The following is a 17,837-nucleotide window of genomic DNA, read 5'->3' as shown; positions in this document are numbered from 1 at the left end:
AGTTTCTCAATTTCAGTGTGACAACATATTGTACCTTAAAGAAATTTAAAAAACCAAGTGGTTTGAGACCATAGTTCAAATCTCACTTGATCTTGAAACCCACTGAGCATGTCACATTTTCTCATCTTCAAAAGAAGGCTATGGCAAAAGTCTTCTGAACAAATTTTGCCAAGAAAACCCTAGGATTGCTGTAGATCAGAAGCTACTTGAAGGCAGAGAACAATATTGTAGTATCAGGATTTGTGGTTGTTCCAAGAGGAAAACATTGAGTATTTAAAGGGTATAAACTAAATGGGTTGGATACTGGTTTAGAATATACTCACTGGAATGAATGGGACAAAAGTCATTGCTCTCCGTCTAGGTAATTTTGCTCATTCTACTGTCAAATGTGATGCAGTCCAAATCTGAGGCATTGGACTCAATATATTTAAACATTAGTGTTTCTTGAAAGAGGTACTATATTGTTCTCCTAACAAGAGTGGAAAGCTATTAGGAGATGTCCTACCACAGCAGTGGATACTTGGGGTCTCATTCCCTCAGAGAGAAATGTATTGAGCCTTGTAACACATTAAAGACAAATTATATTGTAGCACAAGTTGTCTTGGAGGCCAGAAAGGTACAATGCTGGCAGAGCCAATTCCACCCCACAGTCATTCTTCCTTAAGATCTTCAGTACTACATATTATTATTTTTTAAATGTGAGCATAACATGAAAGCGAGAGAAAAGTGTTATGGGTTCATTCCCTCATAATATTTCTTCCCCCACAAAGGCTACATATCCCACCTTACTTTTTTTCTCTCTCGCTGCCAGTCTCCTCCTCTACTTCTGTACAAATTGTGAATTCAAACATACTCGCAGTGTGCATGCACCCCACCCCCTCCCCTCCCACACAATGGTCTCTCTTTCAATAAGCATATACAAACAGGAAGAACTCTTTTTATAGCAGGGATCCAGTTGGATCCACTCTTCCAAAGCTATTTCTGCTTAGACAGGGAGGAGAACTTGTTTTCTCAACTGGGCAGTGGTGAATTTTGGAAATGTGGATCAGGCTGGATCTATGCTTTTGAGGCTCCCTTGAAGGGATTCCAAGTGTTTTGAGGAGTAGAGTTGCTGTGGGGCATATATGGGTCATAGATCGTTCATCTCTGTTCCAATAGCTGCTGGAACCAGGGTTTTTTTGCTGCAACCAGTGAAAGAAATATGTTGAAATGTATTAGACAAGCATTCAAATTGCAAAAGGTTGCATTATAATTTTTATATACAGCAATATGATTACATGTTCAGATCATTATTTTTAACTTGCAAGAATTGTCACGGTAACACAGCCTCTATTTTCTTTTTTCTTTTACACATAGGTTTTGGATGGATTGCTAGCCCAGTATGGTACTGTGGAAAACTGTGAACAAGGTAAGGAATGTCAGAGCGTCTATACAGGTTGGTCTTGAAGCAAAAAGGTGAAAATCAGGACATTGAATTTGAGATAGACAAAGCAGTCTCTTGTTCTATTCAAATCAGACTCTAATTATATTCATACACTTTCCCTAACTTGGTAGTATCTTGGTCTTGTGGAGAATAACATCCATAAGAGCACACATCATGGGGTATGGTCAAGGATTATGAGAATTGTTCAAAAATTTGGAGTGTAGCAAGACAGGAAATGCAGCTATAAACATTACCTGATACTAGATCCCACTAACCTTGTTACTTAAGCACTTATGCATGAGATCATGTTTTCTTTCATATATCTGCCCATCCTGTTTGCCCAGTAATATCATTTTTTAAAAGTCTGTCCCATAAATGTATTTTTTAAATGATATCTTGAAATCAGTTGTTTTGATTCATTTTAACATGTATGCATTTTAACATATATGTGTGTAAGGACATGCGGTGGAGTAATGGGTTAAACCCTTGTGCCAGTTGAACTGCTGACCTGAAGGTTGGGTTGCTGACCTGAAGGTTGGCGGTTCAAATCTGCGAGATGGGGTGAGCTCCCATCTATCAGCTCTAGCTTGCGGGGACATGAGAGAAGCCGCCTAGCAGGATGGTAACACATCCGGGTGTCCCCTGGACAACGTCACTGAAGACAGCCAATTCTCTCACACCAGAAGCGACTTGCAGCATGTTCTCAAGTTGCTTCTGACATGATTAAAAATAAATAAATAACATATATGTGTGTTAAAATGGCATTTGATACATTTTTGGGGCCAGAAACTTAGGTCATTTCGGAAATGCAGGTTCTGGGTAAGTGTAAATTAGCTTATTCTATATTGGAATAAACAACAATCAAATAATAAAAATAGTGATTATGTCTGTTTTAGCTAACACATACTTTTCTTCTTTGTGTAAGTGAATACAGACAGCGAGACAGCGGTTGTCAATGTCACCTACTCCAACCGAGAACAGACCAGGCAGTAAGTTAAAAGTGTTGTATAGTTCTGCAGTTATATCGTGTTTGGCTTTGGATGTGTCTGAGAGCATAAATGGTGGTCTTCTCAATTACAAAATGGGAATTACATGTGTCCCTGATCCTTGTAGAGTAAAAGCACAAAACTTCGCACCAACTGTTAAGAGAATAACAAGCAATGTTTCAAGGATGAGAACTATTCTGTAACTTGAAACTTTGCTTGTTATTTTTTTTAACAGTTGGTGATTTTAATGTTTCTATCCCTTTTTAAATCTACACAAAGTACAACTACTTTTGCTATTGCTAATGGGTGTAACAACAACAGTAGACCCAGTGGTGAGAGGAACTTTGGAAGAAAGTTCAAATAGACTGACAGAACAGCTAAATGAAATTGCCATAGATAGTTCAATTACGAAAAGCGGCACTGCTTGAAATATGCCAAAAATGGCTCACTGATTGTTTCCTGTGTTTTTGGATAGGATCCAAATTATTGATAGTTCAAAATACCAGTTAGTACCATCTGGAATGAGCACAACATAATCCCTACAACAACCCTGTAAAGTAAGACAGCACTGTTACTCTCTGCATTGCAGATTAGAGTGCTGACTTTGAAAGACAAAATGATTTTGCTGGGTCAGACCAAAGGTCACTCTGATACAGCATTTTATTCCATCAGTAGCCTGCTAAATGCCTATGTGACGTTCATAAACAGGACATGAGGCCAGTGGCTCTTTCCCACTTTTGTTTCCGAACAGTTAGTTGGTGTTGAGAAACGTACAGCGGTTATTTACCTGAGGCTACCTTATACATTTGTTGCAGTTATTATTTTTGGACTTGTTGATTTTTTGGATTCTCAGTCTATCTAGAAGAAATCGCCGTGCACATCAGCTCTCTTTTATTGCTAATCTAAATCTATACAGTTTAGTTGCTAAGCCACAGTGACACAGCCGTACTTTCTTATCGTCACCATTGTCTAAATCAGGCCTGCACAGCCTGTGAGCCTCCAGGTTTTGAGACTCCAACTCCCAGAAGCCCTAACCAGCTTTTTCAATCATCAGGAATTCTGAAATCTGAAGTCCAAAACATATAGAGAGCCCCAGGTTGTGTGTGCCTGGACTAAATAGATGCTTTATCTTACACCCAGAAAGTGTCCCGATAGTTTAGAAAAAACAAATCTATACAATATTGTAAAAGTCCTCTTGGCCAGGGATATGGAATTTCCAAAGCATAGGTCCAATCTGGCTCACAGGGCTACTTAATTGGAGAATTGGACCTGTCCTCTCATTTTAGCACCTGACTTTTTGCCTCTTATCTGATGCAGTTCGTGAGATAAATGTTTGTTGTCACCAGGTCTGTATAGGTCATAGGCAGAAACCTGTTTGTTCAGATGCATTTTGACTACTTCTGGCTTCCTTGTGTCTTTTTATGCCTGCTCTGCATTTTTTGTGTTATCTTCAGAAATCTGTGAAACGTTTTAGACAGCCTTGTTAGTTTTTGGAATGTCCCTGTTGCCCTGCAAGTCCTTGGAACTTTCTGGGTTGCCTTGTTACTTTTTGGAGATATTTGTTTTTCTCTGCTACTGATAAGTAGGGTTTGCATAACATAGTGGTTTGAGGAGTGGGCAATGATTAGAGACCAGTGTTTGAATCCCTGCTCACAGTGCTCGGCTATGGAAACCAACTGAGTGATCTTGGGCAAGTCACATTCTCTCAGCTTCAGAGGAGGACAAAATCAATTTCCCTCTGAACAGATCTTGCCAAGAAAAATCCATGGTAGATTCTCCTAAGGGATGCTATCAGCCAGAAATTATTTGCAGGTACACAACAACAATTACCACGAAGCATCATTATCTCTCACTTGATAATCATTTAATGTAACTAAATAATCAGCATTGTTGAAATGAGCTGAGATATTATTCTTGCAACATTTCCATACTTATCATGTGGAAGCAACATTTTCTTGCTTCTTAGGCTTTCATGTAATAAACTCTTCTCAAGAATGTTTGTTTGTAAGACTTATGGAGAAATAAAGTACACACATCACAGTATGCACCTAAAATCCTTAGTTATTTTTTTAAAATGCACAGTCCCTTTTTAATCAATAGTAGTGTGTAGTCTAGGAAAATGTATAAATAAGTATGAAAACAAAGATAAATTTAAAACACATGGGACTACCATACCAAATCAACAAATGAAATAACTGAATGCATAAAAGCCTTGCAGGACAATATGAAACATTGGCAGGGAGAAAATGCAGGTGGGATTCAGTGAAATGCAATAGTTTGGAGACTGAGAGATAGTCATATCCCTGTGCTAGTTCAGTATAATGATTATGTATGCTCTGATTGGCTTGTATATTTTAATGTCTGCTTCTGGATAACTCCTATTGAATGATAGAGAAGGTGTTTGCTTTAAAATTGGAGGTGCTGTTGCTTTTAGGTAAAGGGTTTCCCTTGACATTAAGTCCAGTCGTGTCCGACTCTGGGGATTGGTGCTCATCTCCATTTCTAAGCTGAAGAGCCGGCGTTGTCCATAGACGCCTCCAAGGTCACATGACTGCATGGAGTGCTGTTACCTTCCCCCCGGAGCGGTACCTGTTTGTCTACTCACATTTGCATGTTTTCAAACTGCTAGGTTGGCAGAAGCTGGGGCTAACAGCTTAAAGCAGTTAAAAACTTGTTTTTTTTGCTGCTCATTTAATAAGTCAGTCCCTATGTCCTAAATTAATTCAATATATTTCTCACGCACTGTTCCCACTTTATAATTAAAGTGCCCATCCCCTGTAAACGATTAATTTTTTTCCCATCTTGTCGTTTGTCCCACAGCACTTTATAACAATATTACTTCACTTTAGTTCAAATGTCCCCTCCATACTACCCCCCTCCATTAACCTGGTGGTTCATTCCATTTTACTATGTCTGTACTCATTTTATGCTTTTAAATGAGTTTTATGATCATTGTAATGTATTGTTTTATAGTGTCAATTTTATTGTGGTTTTATTTGCTGTAATGTGTTTTAACTGTTGTATTTGTTTTGTTAGCCGCCCCGAGTCTCTGTCGGGAGATGGTGGCGGGGTATAAGAATAAAGTTACTTACTTACTTACTTACTAACAGCAGGAGCTCACCCCGTGCCCCGGATTCAAACTGCCAACCTTTTGGTCAGCAAGTTCAGCAGCTTAGCGGTTTTAACCAGCTGCGTGACCAGGAGCTGTTCCTTTTAACTATGCACATTTATCTTGGGGTGGGGGGGGGGATTTAGTAGAAGACAACACAATAATTGTGAACAAGCTAAACTGAATTGTCTGAATTGTCTAACTTCTTATTAGATATAGATGAGATTGTACCATACTTTTTGCAGTAGGTAGAATTTACCCCCCCCCCCCCCAAGCTTTGACTTTGGTCTTGTCCATCATTAAAATGTGACCCCTAAGTGATTTCCTTGGTTGAAATTTTATCAGGTAAAAAAAGGTCAAACTGCTTCTCCGACTGCCCACAAAACTGAACTATTTAAAAACTGAACTATTTATTGAACTAAGTTAAGCTTACTGGTGTTTGTGAATCTGGGTTTTAGTTTTTCTGGCCCAAACTCTGGACTTAAAAATAGGATGGTAGGAGATAGATAAAGTGGTCAGCTGTGGCCTGGATACCACATGAAGCCTATATAATGCTGTTTTGATAGATAATAATAATAATAATAATAATAATAATAATAATAATAATAATAAACTTTATTTATACCCCGCCACCATCTCCCCGTGGAGACTCGGGGCGGCTTACATGGGGCAGAGGCCCAAACAACATAGAACAAAACATAAGCAACATAATACAAATCACACTATAAAAAGATAAAACGGTAATACAATATATCAATTAAAACAAAAATACAGGATAAAAAATTGCATTTAAAATACATAAATGGTAAAATCGTAATAAAAACGGGATAGATTATTAAAAACCCTCTGGGGCTGATTAATTAATGACTATATCTCCAAAGGCCTGCCGAAACATCCAAGTCTTCAGTTGTTTCCTGAAGGAAGGTAGAGAGGGAGCCAACTTGGTATAATTAAAAGCAATAGGAAGGATTCCTATCTGGAAATCACTCTTGGTTCTCATGATACATATGTAAAAACAAGGTGATTACACCAATTCCAAATCTAGAATTCAGATATCTGGTTAAAAGGTAGCAGCGTCCGTGTCCTGGGATGCTTGAATGGATATCAGGTTGTCTCATGAGAGAGCGTTCTTCATGCTAATACCGCCATCTATAGATAGCAGAGTGGAACTGCAAGACATCGGGGTATTACTCCACTTTCTGTATAACTGTTGGAACCCTGTAGAATCAGAATCATAGAATCATAGAATAGTAGAGTTGGAAGAGACCACATGGGCCATCCAGTCCAACCCCTTGCCAAGAAGCAGGAAAATTGCATTCAAAGCACCCCTGACAGATGGTCATCCAGCCTCTGTTTAAATTCCTCTAAAGATGGAGCCTCCACCACTCTCTGGGGCAGAGAGTTCCACTGCTGAACAGCTCTCACAGTGAGGAAGTTCTTCCTGATGGTCAGGTGGAATCTCCTTTCCTGTAGTTTGAAGCCATTGTTCCGCATCCTAGTCTGCAGGGCAGCAGAAAACAAGCTTGCTCCCTCCTCCCTATGACTACCCTTCACGTATTTACATGGCTATCATGTCTCCTCTCAGCCTTCTCTTTTGCAGGCTAAACATGCCCAGTTCTTTAAGCTGCTCCTCATAGGGCTTGTTCTCCAGAACCTTGATCATTTTAGTTGCCCTCCTCTGGACGCTTTCCAGCTTGTCAACATCTCCCTTCAACTGTGGTGCCCAAAATTGGACACAGTATTCCAGGTGTGGTCTGACCAAGGCAGAATAGAGAGGGAGCATGACTTCCCTAGATCTAGATGCTATACCCCTATTTATGCAGGCCAGAATCCCGTTGGCTTTTTTAGCAGCCACATCACATTGTTGGCTCATGTTTATCTTATTGGCCACGAGGACTCCCAAGATCTTTTTCACACGTACTGCTGTCGAGCCAGGCGTCCTCCATTCTGTATCTTTGCATTCCATTTTTTTCTGCCGAAGTGGAGTATCTTGCATTTGTCCCTGTTGAACTTCATTTTGTTAGTTTCGACCCATCTCTCTATCAAGATTATTTTGAATTCTGCTCCTGTCTTCTGGAGTGTTAGCTATCCCTCCCAGTTTGGTGTCGTCTTCAAACTTGATGATCGTGCCTTCTAACCCTTCGTCTAAGTCGTTAATAAAGATGTTGAACAGAACCGGGCCCAGGACGGAACCCTGCGGCACTCCACTTGTGACTTCATTCCAAGATGAAGATGACGCATTGGTGAGCACCCTTTGGGTTCGTTCGCTTAGCCAATTACAGATCCACCTCACCGTAGTTTTGTCTAGCCCACGTTTTACTAGTTTGTTTGCCAGAAGGTCGTGGGGGACTTTGTCGAAGGCCTTACTGAAATCCAGGTACACTACATCCACGGCATTCCCTGTATCGATCCAACTCGTAACTCTATCGAAAAAGTAATAATAATATAATAATAATAATTTTATTTTTATACCCCGCCCCATCTCCCCAAGGGGACTCGGGGCGGCTTACATGGGGCCATGCAAAACAGACAATATAAAACGTAACAATAACACAAATCAATCAACAATAAAGCAAGTCATAAAACAAATTAAATCATATAAAAAAGAGATCAGATTAGTCTGGCATGATTTGTTTTTGGTAAATCCGTGTTGGCTATTAGCAATGACCACATTTATTTCTATGCACATGTGCTGTAGTTTCTCATTTCCTTATTGAAAGTAGATTGAGAAAGGAGTGCCTAAAAATTATTTTTTTGATCTACTACTCCCAGAACACTCTAGTCAATAAGTTCATCCTGGCCTACTGTAACCAAAAAGTAGTTTTTCTAAATACTGGAGGAAAATTACAGTGAAAGGTATGTGGCAATAATGTCAAGGGGATACGTTATTGTTGGCCACTTAAGAATCAGATTGTTTCTTGGGGCACATACATGCTTTTCAAAATGTCTGTTGTGTCAGATGGAAACCAAACATTACTTGGACTTCACACTAGTCTGGATTCTTGACAGGTAGTTTGGCTGGTTATGACATCTACTCTTATTGCTGCATTGGAATCTGTTGGTCAGGAATATGTGCTCCGTAATGGCAAGACTTCAATTCACATATGGATTTCAAGGGATTAATCAGTTTTTGGGTTCCAGTAATGTATTGGCTTAATTGGTTGTCCTGCTATTAATAATATTAATTTAATGTCTTTGGAATGTCCTTAGCAATCTTATGTTGAAATGAAATAGTAAAATGGTTATTTTTGTTGTTATTACAGAGTTTTTGTATGAAAGTACTGTGCAGACTTGAGTATTCCTTATCCAGAATTCCAAAATCCAAAATTGTCCACATGAATGGCTGAGAGAATTATTGCTTTCTGTTGGTTCCATTTATACAAACCTTGTTTCATGTACAAAATTATTGAAACGTTGTTTTTTTTAAAATCACCTTCAGTCTATGTATATAAGATATATGTGATACATAAAAAATTAGTTTTTATACTTGGTCCTATCTCTAAGATATTTCATTATGTAGATGCAAGTATTCCAAAATCTTTTTAAAATGTGGAACACTTCTGGTCCTAGCATTTTTGATAAGGAATACACAATCTGTATATATAAAAATATGCTTCCATTACTCTTACAATGGAAAAATCATTCATATTCATTTCGCTAAGTGTTTGGTCTCTCCGACAGAATGTGTTTTGTTACCTTTGTGTGCAGGCTACCTTTTGTATTGGAGAGATGAATGTTGCGCAGCCTACACACACTTTCTTGACAAGACGTCATATTGAACTCAGCAGGATGTGTCTGTAAAACTACATATGTAAATATTTCAGTAATTTGTGGTCTCTGTGACTCACACACCTTGGTCCTATATCTGTAGAAAGAGTAGATAGCCATTCTTTTTCCTTACTTAGGTGACTGCACTTTAAGCCTGCACATCAGAAGTAATGGAAAAGATATATAAAGTCAACTAAGTTATTGTTCTTCTCTGCTTCCTCTTCAGAGCCATCATGAAGCTCAATGGACACCAACTGGAAAATCATGCACTGAAGGTTTCCTACATCCCTGATGAACAAACTGTGCAGGGCGCAGAGAATGGGCGTCGAGGAGGTTTTGGGAACCGGGGTGCCCCCAGGCAAGGTTCTCCTGTGGCTTCAGGAGCCCCTGTGAAGCAACAGCCAGTAGACATCCCCCTCCGACTTCTTGTTCCCACCCAATACGTGGGAGCTATTATTGGCAAAGAAGGTGCCACCATCCGCAACATAACCAAGCAGACACAATCTAAGTAAGACCCTGCCTGTTTGCTTCACCCCCTTCACTAGGGCCAGCTCTGCCAATAGGTTGAGGATTGAAAGGCAGTGAATTGTTGAGTTTAAACTTTGATATTATCATACTGCTAAAAATGGGGAGGTGCTTTTTATGGGATTTTCTGCCTCGTATATCAACATTATGTGGTTGGTATTACAAAATAAATACAACCAGAAATAACATCATTACTTTTTAATAGTAGCTTATTTTTTATTTTTTAGGAAGAATTAAATACACTGGCATTCTTTGTAATTGAAAAAAGTGGCTCATTCTTTTATGTATTACTATCACATTATTTTTATATAACTTTAATGTCTCTTTATAAATGCACCTTGAACAATACAAAAATGGTCCCATATCCTCACAAATGACACCTGGCAACACTGTAGAAGTAATTAGTAATTGTTACTTGTTGTGCCAAAAGAGTAACAGTGTTAATATGTGCTACATGACATTTGATAAGAAACAATAATGTATTACTATTTGGTTAATTACATTACAGGTGATATCGTTTGTAATACATTACTTCCAGGTTCTGGACTAATTGGGATTTTGAGTTCCACGTTTTGTTAACTCAGATGACTTCTGTCTCCCTTCTCCTTGTCATGCAGAATTGATGTGCACCGGAAGGAAAATGCTGGGGCAGCAGAGAAAGCAATAAGCATCCATTCGACCCCAGAAGGCTGCTCTGCTGCTTGCAAGATGATCTTGGAAATCATGCAGAAAGAGGCAAAGGATACTAAGACGTACGGCTGTGATATTGTTGGTGCAAAGGGTTGATGTGGGACTTTTCAGTGTATGTCCCAAGACTACTTCTAGTACTTCCCTAATATGGCACATCCCTAATATTCCTGTTTACAATTCACATCATTCCCAACCAGCATGATCAATATCTGAGGGGAAAGAATATATTATCAGTTTGCTTTGAGAAGTGTGGGATTCTCCACCACTCATTTGCTTTTTAAAATTATACCTTTTTCCCAAGACTCATCACTTTATAAAACTCATATTACTCTGTGATCATGCAATACCTGTATAAGATTTTGACCCTGTCCTGGATCAACTCAAGAGTTGACTGATCTGTTCAACTTTCTGTAACAAACCTAAGGCTTTGAGGAGGCTAAGTGAAGGCCTGAAATAATCTCAAGAGGAAGACAGGATAGAAGAGAACTTGGATACCTTGCTGTTTTAGATTACAATTTGCAGCATGATTAGTGGCCCTGCAGATTGGAAGGCTGTGGTAGCCAATATACCGACCAAAAAAGTAATTTTCCAAATTCTAATGTAGCAGAGGACTGCAGGTTTTTGGACTCATGAACTTTACAAAGGTTTGGGATTGAAGGGAGTTTTACAAGCCTTTAAATTCACCTCCTCCCCTTTTCCTCCTAGTGCTGATGAAGTGCCTTTGAAAATCCTAGCCCATAACAACTTTGTGGGACGTCTGATTGGCAAAGAGGGCCGGAACCTGAAGAAGGTGGAGCAGGACACAGAGACAAAGATCACAATCTCCTCGTAAGGATTTTTGCTTGCCTCTGTCCCTCCATTTCTCTTTTCCCTCTTTTCTTATTTTGTCCTCTTCTGAAATTGAGCTGGCCCTTTAAAACAATTAAAACACGAGAGATTATACCCATCAGCTCCCTTATTATGTAGCCTCAGATCCATGATAAGGTAAATAGTTGTTTGGTGTAGATCCTGCCTCCTTCCACATATCCCTTATTAATAGATGAGACACCATGCAGTCTTTTCCTGGGTCTGTCATCTACTTATGTAGTGTGCTGTAAGTGCCATGGGTCAATTATATAAAATGAATGGTGTCTGTAAGAGTCACCTGTCATAGGAGCATCTTGGCATGGTTTCTACTCAGGGCCAGGCATACCATTAGATATACTGAGGCAGCCCCTTTGGGCAATCATGGAAAGGCAGCAAATTGATAGTTATTTATTAATTACAAAAGCCAACAAGTATTTTTCATTAGATATAATTTTAGGTCATTCTTATAGCGGTTTTTTGCGCTGAATTCAGATCTGTGTTTATTTTTTTTTATCACGAGTAGATTTTGCTATGAGGCTAATCAAATAATTATTGCATTTACGCACTGAAATCAATTAGATTCTATTGAAATCAGTGTGTAAATGCATTAATTATTTAATTAGCCGCGTCGCAAAAACTACATGTGATAGAGAAAAAATAAACACAGATCTGAATTCAGTGCAAAAAACTATAAGAATGACATGAAATGATATTTGATGAAAAATACTTGTTGGCTTGTGATTAATTAGATTCTATTGAAATCAGTGCATAAATGCATTTATTATGTAATTAGCCTCATTGCAAACTCCACGTGAAAGAGAAAAAATAAGCACAGATCTCAATTCAGTGCAAAAAACTCTATAAGGATGACCTAAAATTATATCTGAAGCAAAGTAACTTGTTGGCTTGTGTTGCACGAATATGATGCAATATGTGCAGTCTTTACAGTAGTCTGCTGTAATGTACCATTCCTCATATTTTTAAAAGTTGACATGATGGAAATAAAATAAAGACATATTTAAAAGCATAAAATTGATTTAAACTGTGCTACTTTCATTTCTGATGATTATAAAATGTTTGATTTTGTTGGCTTTCATAGATGTCTATAATGAGATAGTTTGGAGAAGTCTAAACAGGGAATTCATTTATGCCTCATGTATACCGTAACTTTAGAATATTCTGAATATAATTTTATACAATATTTAAAATAATTTTGCATGATATAACGTCAATATACATTGAACCACTAAAAAGCAAAAGTTTCACTATGTCAGCCACCCACGTGGACCATTTGGGATTCTGGAGGATTTCAGAAATCCTAATAATGGGGGATGCTCAACCTGTAATTTTTAATGGCAAAGGGACAGAATGAGGTGCTTGTTGGGTTTTCTGTCCAAGATACTAAAATCCTTTTTGTTGGCCTTGGGGAGTTGCATTCTGAGACTTTGCAAGGAGACATGTCATTTGTTTTTGTGGTAGACAAGTACAAAACTGTGATGTATTTCTCCCTCTTTTTTGTCTTGCTCCCCAGGTTGCAGGACTTGACACTGTATAACCCTGAAAGAACCATCACAGTCAAGGGCTCAATTGAGAACTGCTGCCGAGCTGAGCAAGAAATCATGAAGAAAGTGAGGGAAGCCTATGAGAATGATGTGGCAGCTATGAGTGTAAGCATATTCTTGTCCCTCCTCTTCTTTCCCCTATGCAGTCTGTTAAAATCATATGATAGCTCATCATCAACAAGTATAGCCTGTATAGTCAGGGATGAATGGCTTTTTATCAAAAGATTGTGGAAATTATTAGTGGATTTGTACTAATCGGGGCTTAATTTCAGTATGGCCCTGGGCCAAAGCAATATATATTCCTTCTCTTGAGAAGAAGCTACATGGCCAATAAAATGTTCTTGTGGTCACATGTGGCCCATGGACTTTACTCACCCCTCTGTTAGAGTTTAGAAAAGTTACCGTTTGTATTGTATCTCTCTGAAATCCCCCAACTAGCATATCCACTGCTGACTTTGGATTCAGGGAGTAGTTATCTAATCATACTGGGAAAAAACAACTAGCAATGCTAGAACAGAATACTGCAGGAAGGGTAACTTAAAACAGAGTGGCTGGATGAAATGTGTGCGCACATACATGTGAACAGTAAGGTTCCCCTAATTAGAACCCATAACTGCACCACCTAATGAAACAGAAGGTTGTGATAGTCTGGACAGAACAAAAGAAATTACTTATTTAGAATCGTAGAGTTGGAAGAGACCTTGTGGGCCATCTAGTCCAACCCCTTACCAAGAAGCAGGAAAATTGCATTCAAAGCACCCCTGACAGATGGTCATCCAGCCTCTGTTTAAATGCCTCTAAAGACGGAGCCTCCACCATTCTCTGGGGCAGAGAGTTCCACTGCTGAACAGCTCTCACAGTGAGGAAGTTCTTCCTAATGGTCAGGTGGAATCTCCTTTCCTGAAGTAGAACCCTCTACTTGAATGACTTTAAATAAATGATGAGTCTTATTTATTTATTTGTATCTTCCCCCCCATCCCCCACCCCCACCCCCGAATGTAAGACCCATGTTTAATCATACTCTCAGTGGCTAGGAGCCCTGATAAGAAGTTCAGTTTTGATGGAAAAGACACTGTACAAATGTAACAGAAACACCTTATCATCTGTATCTCGGTTTTCCTCCTCTTGTTCTTTCATTTTAGCTACAGTCGCACCTGATACCTGGCCTCAACCTAGCTGCTGTTGGCCTCTTCCCTGCCTCTTCCAATGCAGTGCCACCTCCTCCAAGTAGTGTTTCTGGGGCAGCACCATACAGTTCCTTTCTGGTAGGTATGAACTATTATTCGTTCTGAGTGACTGTTTATATAGGACTGTTTACCCCGAACTGTAAAGACATGCATGACCACAACAATAGGATTTCATTGTACCAACATAATGATATACAGCAGTGGTTCTCTACCTGGGGTCCTCAGATGTTTTTGGCCTACAACTCCCGGATATCCTTGCCAGTTTACCAGCTGTTAGGATTTCTGGGAGTTGAAGGCCAAAAATATCTGAGGACCCACAGGTTGAGAACCACTGGTATACAGCTTTCTTCCTTTTGACACCTGTTTCAGAAAAAGAATATCTATTCACAAAACACAGAAACTGCCTCCCAACCACACCATTTGAGTGTTTAGATTTGTACTTCTTCACTCCCAGTTTATTTTGTTCTCTCTCAACAGATCCCTGCCTGTAGACATTCTTCCTATTAATCTTCCCAACCTGTTGCTAAGCCATGAAAATTCTAGCCCAAATCACATACATTGATATTACTAAACCTGCACTACACATTCTGTGACACCATGGCAATCATTAATAGATGATAGACAAAAGCTTTTAATAAATATCAAATTTTGGAGGTCCAGCTTGACTGATACTGACTGGTGGCCTTGAAACTTTCTCTTGACAGCCTCCTGAGCAAGAAACAGTGCACGTCTTTATCCCTGCCCAGGCTGTGGGTGCGATCATTGGCAAGAAAGGGCAGCATATCAAGCAGCTTTCCAGATTTGCAAGTGCCTCTATCAAGGTGCCTAATTTCAGTGCTTTAATTTTGTGATTGACTGGCTGCTGCCAAACTTTGTGTGGAACAGGTATTGCTGCCTAGGAATGGAAAGAGGTTTGATTGAATTCTTCACACCTCCTGCAACTCATTTTGAGATGAAGTATAGAATACAAGAATCCACATGTTTGTGAAGCATAGGGGTATTGTTTTGTATCTTTTAAAATGAAGTTCACATAGTTATAGTGTGTGCAAAAAGACATTTTAATTAATGGGGAATGTGAACACTAAGTGGATCAAGACAAGGATAAGGAATTGCAAGGACAAAAAAAATCAAAAGTCTTGTAGCCAAATATGAATTGAGGACATAAAGATAACACAGGTGGAAAAAATCCACAAAATCAGGACAAGGAGGTTTTCTTTTCTCCAGAAAGAAAGGTAGAAATTAAATATATAAAACAGTAGCTGTTACATGTTCAATAGAGTTCTTTACTTCAAAGTAAGAATGCATAAAATTGCCAGTTTCTGCAGATGAGAAAACCAGCATGATGCTTAGCTTAAGAGGAGAACAATCAATAGCGGAAATTGTATGAGATCCAGTTCCTTTTTAATTCCCTGATGACATCACAGACAGCTTTTTTAATGTATCTCCTATAAATTTATAATTTATGTGATCCTGAGTATATATATATATATAGATATAGATATACGAGGGCTATCTAGAAAGTAGACTGAGTGGTATTAAAAATGAATAAAGTATAGGAGAAAACATTTACCACATGCAGTTGAAAGCCACACCCAAATACCACTTCTCATCATAGTTGCCATTCAAATCTAGGTACTTATTATAGCGATTAATGAGCTTGGAAACTTCTCCCCCACAAAACTTTCCTGCTTGGTCCTCAACCCCTCCCGCAGCTACGCAGCATCGCCAAAAGGCTGTGTTGCCACTTGGTTGAGGACGCTACCATTAGCCCAGAAAAGCCACGCCACTTCCCAAAAAGAGCTTGATCACTGGGGGGCAGGGTTGAGATGAGAAGAGAGGCGAAGCCCAGAAGAGGCTGAGGCCCTGCACCCTCAGAGTCCGATCCCCACGTGGGGCCCCTCCCTCCAGGGCCTGCCACTCGCCTTTCCAGTCCTGGCGCGGTCCAAGGGAGTAGAAGGTCCATTTGGTTGGGGCGATCCCTCCAGCCCTTCTGTCCTGCATGCCTCCTCGATGCTGCCTGTTCTTTGTCACAGGAGCCACGCACGGCGATGTCAGGAAGGGCGCGGGTGGCCAGGTTCATCCTAGGCAAAGAACAGGTGGCATGGAGGAGGCGCATGGTTGGGGCGATCCCTCCCTCCCCTCTGTCCTGCGCGCCTCCTCCACGCCCCTGTTCTTTGCCTTGGATGGACCCGGCTCTTTTTGGGAAGTGGCGTGGCTTTTCTGGGCTAATGGTAGCATCCTCAACCAAGCGGCAACGCAACCTTTTGGCGACGCTGCACAGCTGCGGGAAGGGTTGAGGACCAAGCGGGAAAGTTTTGTGGGGGAGAAGTTTCCAAGCTCATTAATCGCTATAATAAGTACCTAGATTTGAATGGCAACTATGATGAGAAGTGGTATTTGGGTGTGGCTTTCAACTGCATATGATAAATGTTTTCTCCTATACTTTGTTCATTTTTAATTCCAAAACGTAATCTACTTTCTGGATAGCCCTCGTTTATGGTTATTGAGGTTTGCTTGATTCATTTTAATGTTGTTTATATACTCAGCTGTTTTTAATTGTTTAATTAGATTGTTATATATATATTTTTAAATGTTGTTTTTAGTTTGTAAACTCTGTTGTTGCTGAGCTTGGTCCCATTTGTAAGCCTTCCTGAGTCTCTTTGGGGAGATGGTGGTGGGATATAAAAATAAAATAATTTATTATTATTATTATTATTATTATTATTATTATTATTATTATTATTATTATTATGTAATAGATGTTAAACCCCAAGCTTTGCTAAACAAGATGATTTTCTATTTTATGAAGCCCAGCTGAAGCATCTTCAGCAGAGTCCACTGTAAACACTGCACAACAGATTTGTGGAAATGTTTAAAATAGTCACTAGGTGATGTTCAGAAGACTGTTACTGAAGTTGGATTTTTTGCAGCCGAACATTGAGCTGGGAGGACTCCGTTTGGGGTTGGGCCACATATTTAAGAAGAAGTGGACTGGATGACTGATGAAGCAGCTCATTTTATGTCATTTCCCTTTTGTCCTTCAGATTGCTCCTGCAGAAACACCAGATTCAAAAGTGCGAATGGTGATAATCACTGGACCACCAGAAGCCCAATTCAAGGTGTTTTTCCCTTCCTTTTGGTATTCATACTTATTTGTAGATGTTTAATTATCATCTCTTTCTTTATTTTTAAAACAGCAGTCAGGAACATTGAGCATTTTCAATGCATGTCAGTGATGCTCCAAAATATTGCCATAAATATAGGCCAGTTACAAAATAGCTGTTCTTCAAACTAAAGGAAGAAGAAGAGATAGCAAATACAGAAGTTGGAAGCAAACATGTTTTCCAGAAGTATAACATATTTTAAAAATAGCATTATAGCCTTGGGTTTTTTGGAACACAGTTCTCAGAATCTTTGTAGCCCCAATGGCTAATAGGAGTTTTTGGGAATTGTATTCACGGGCGCTGAACAAGGCTATGAAATCTCATGTTTGTGTATAAAAATAAATTAGTCATGCCTGGTCTCCATTTCTTTTTTCCTTCTTCAGGCTCAAGGACGAATTTATGGAAAGCTTAAAGAGGAGAACTTTTTTGGGCCCAAAGAAGAAGTGAAGCTGGAAACCCATATCCGAGTCCCTGCTTCAGCTGCAGGGAGAGTCATTGGAAAAGGAGGCAAAACGGTGAGTACTCAAGTTGTTATGAATATAATGCATTAAGTGATGTGAAGACTTGTTATAACTTG

At 39.4% G+C, this 17,837-nt stretch overlaps 1 protein-coding gene across 2 annotated transcripts in view; it reads left to right on the top strand.

The window, feature by feature from the left end:
* igf2bp1 (insulin like growth factor 2 mRNA binding protein 1) overlaps window positions 1–17,837 on the top strand; it is a 94,309-nt gene that overhangs the window by 57,953 nt on the left and 18,519 nt on the right. For both annotated transcript variants that reach the window (XM_008113503.3, XM_062958171.1), the window contains exons 4-13: window positions 1,357–1,408; window positions 2,349–2,412; window positions 9,513–9,794; window positions 10,429–10,563; window positions 11,207–11,329; window positions 12,879–13,014; window positions 14,052–14,174; window positions 14,801–14,917; window positions 17,141–17,215; window positions 17,644–17,775. In XM_008113503.3, coding sequence (XP_008111710.1) covers window positions 1,357–1,408; window positions 2,349–2,412; window positions 9,513–9,794; window positions 10,429–10,563; window positions 11,207–11,329; window positions 12,879–13,014; window positions 14,052–14,174; window positions 14,801–14,917; window positions 17,141–17,215; window positions 17,644–17,775 — 1,239 coding nt within the window. The remainder of the gene's footprint in view (window positions 1–1,356; window positions 1,409–2,348; window positions 2,413–9,512; window positions 9,795–10,428; window positions 10,564–11,206; window positions 11,330–12,878; window positions 13,015–14,051; window positions 14,175–14,800; window positions 14,918–17,140; window positions 17,216–17,643; window positions 17,776–17,837) is intronic.

This window comes from Anolis carolinensis, chromosome 6, assembly GCF_035594765.1.
Source record: "Anolis carolinensis isolate JA03-04 chromosome 6, rAnoCar3.1.pri, whole genome shotgun sequence".
Taxonomy (NCBI): domain Eukaryota; kingdom Metazoa; phylum Chordata; class Lepidosauria; order Squamata; family Dactyloidae; genus Anolis; species Anolis carolinensis.
Note: the sequence above shows the minus strand (reverse complement) of the source record. Positions and strands in the feature narration are given on the sequence as shown.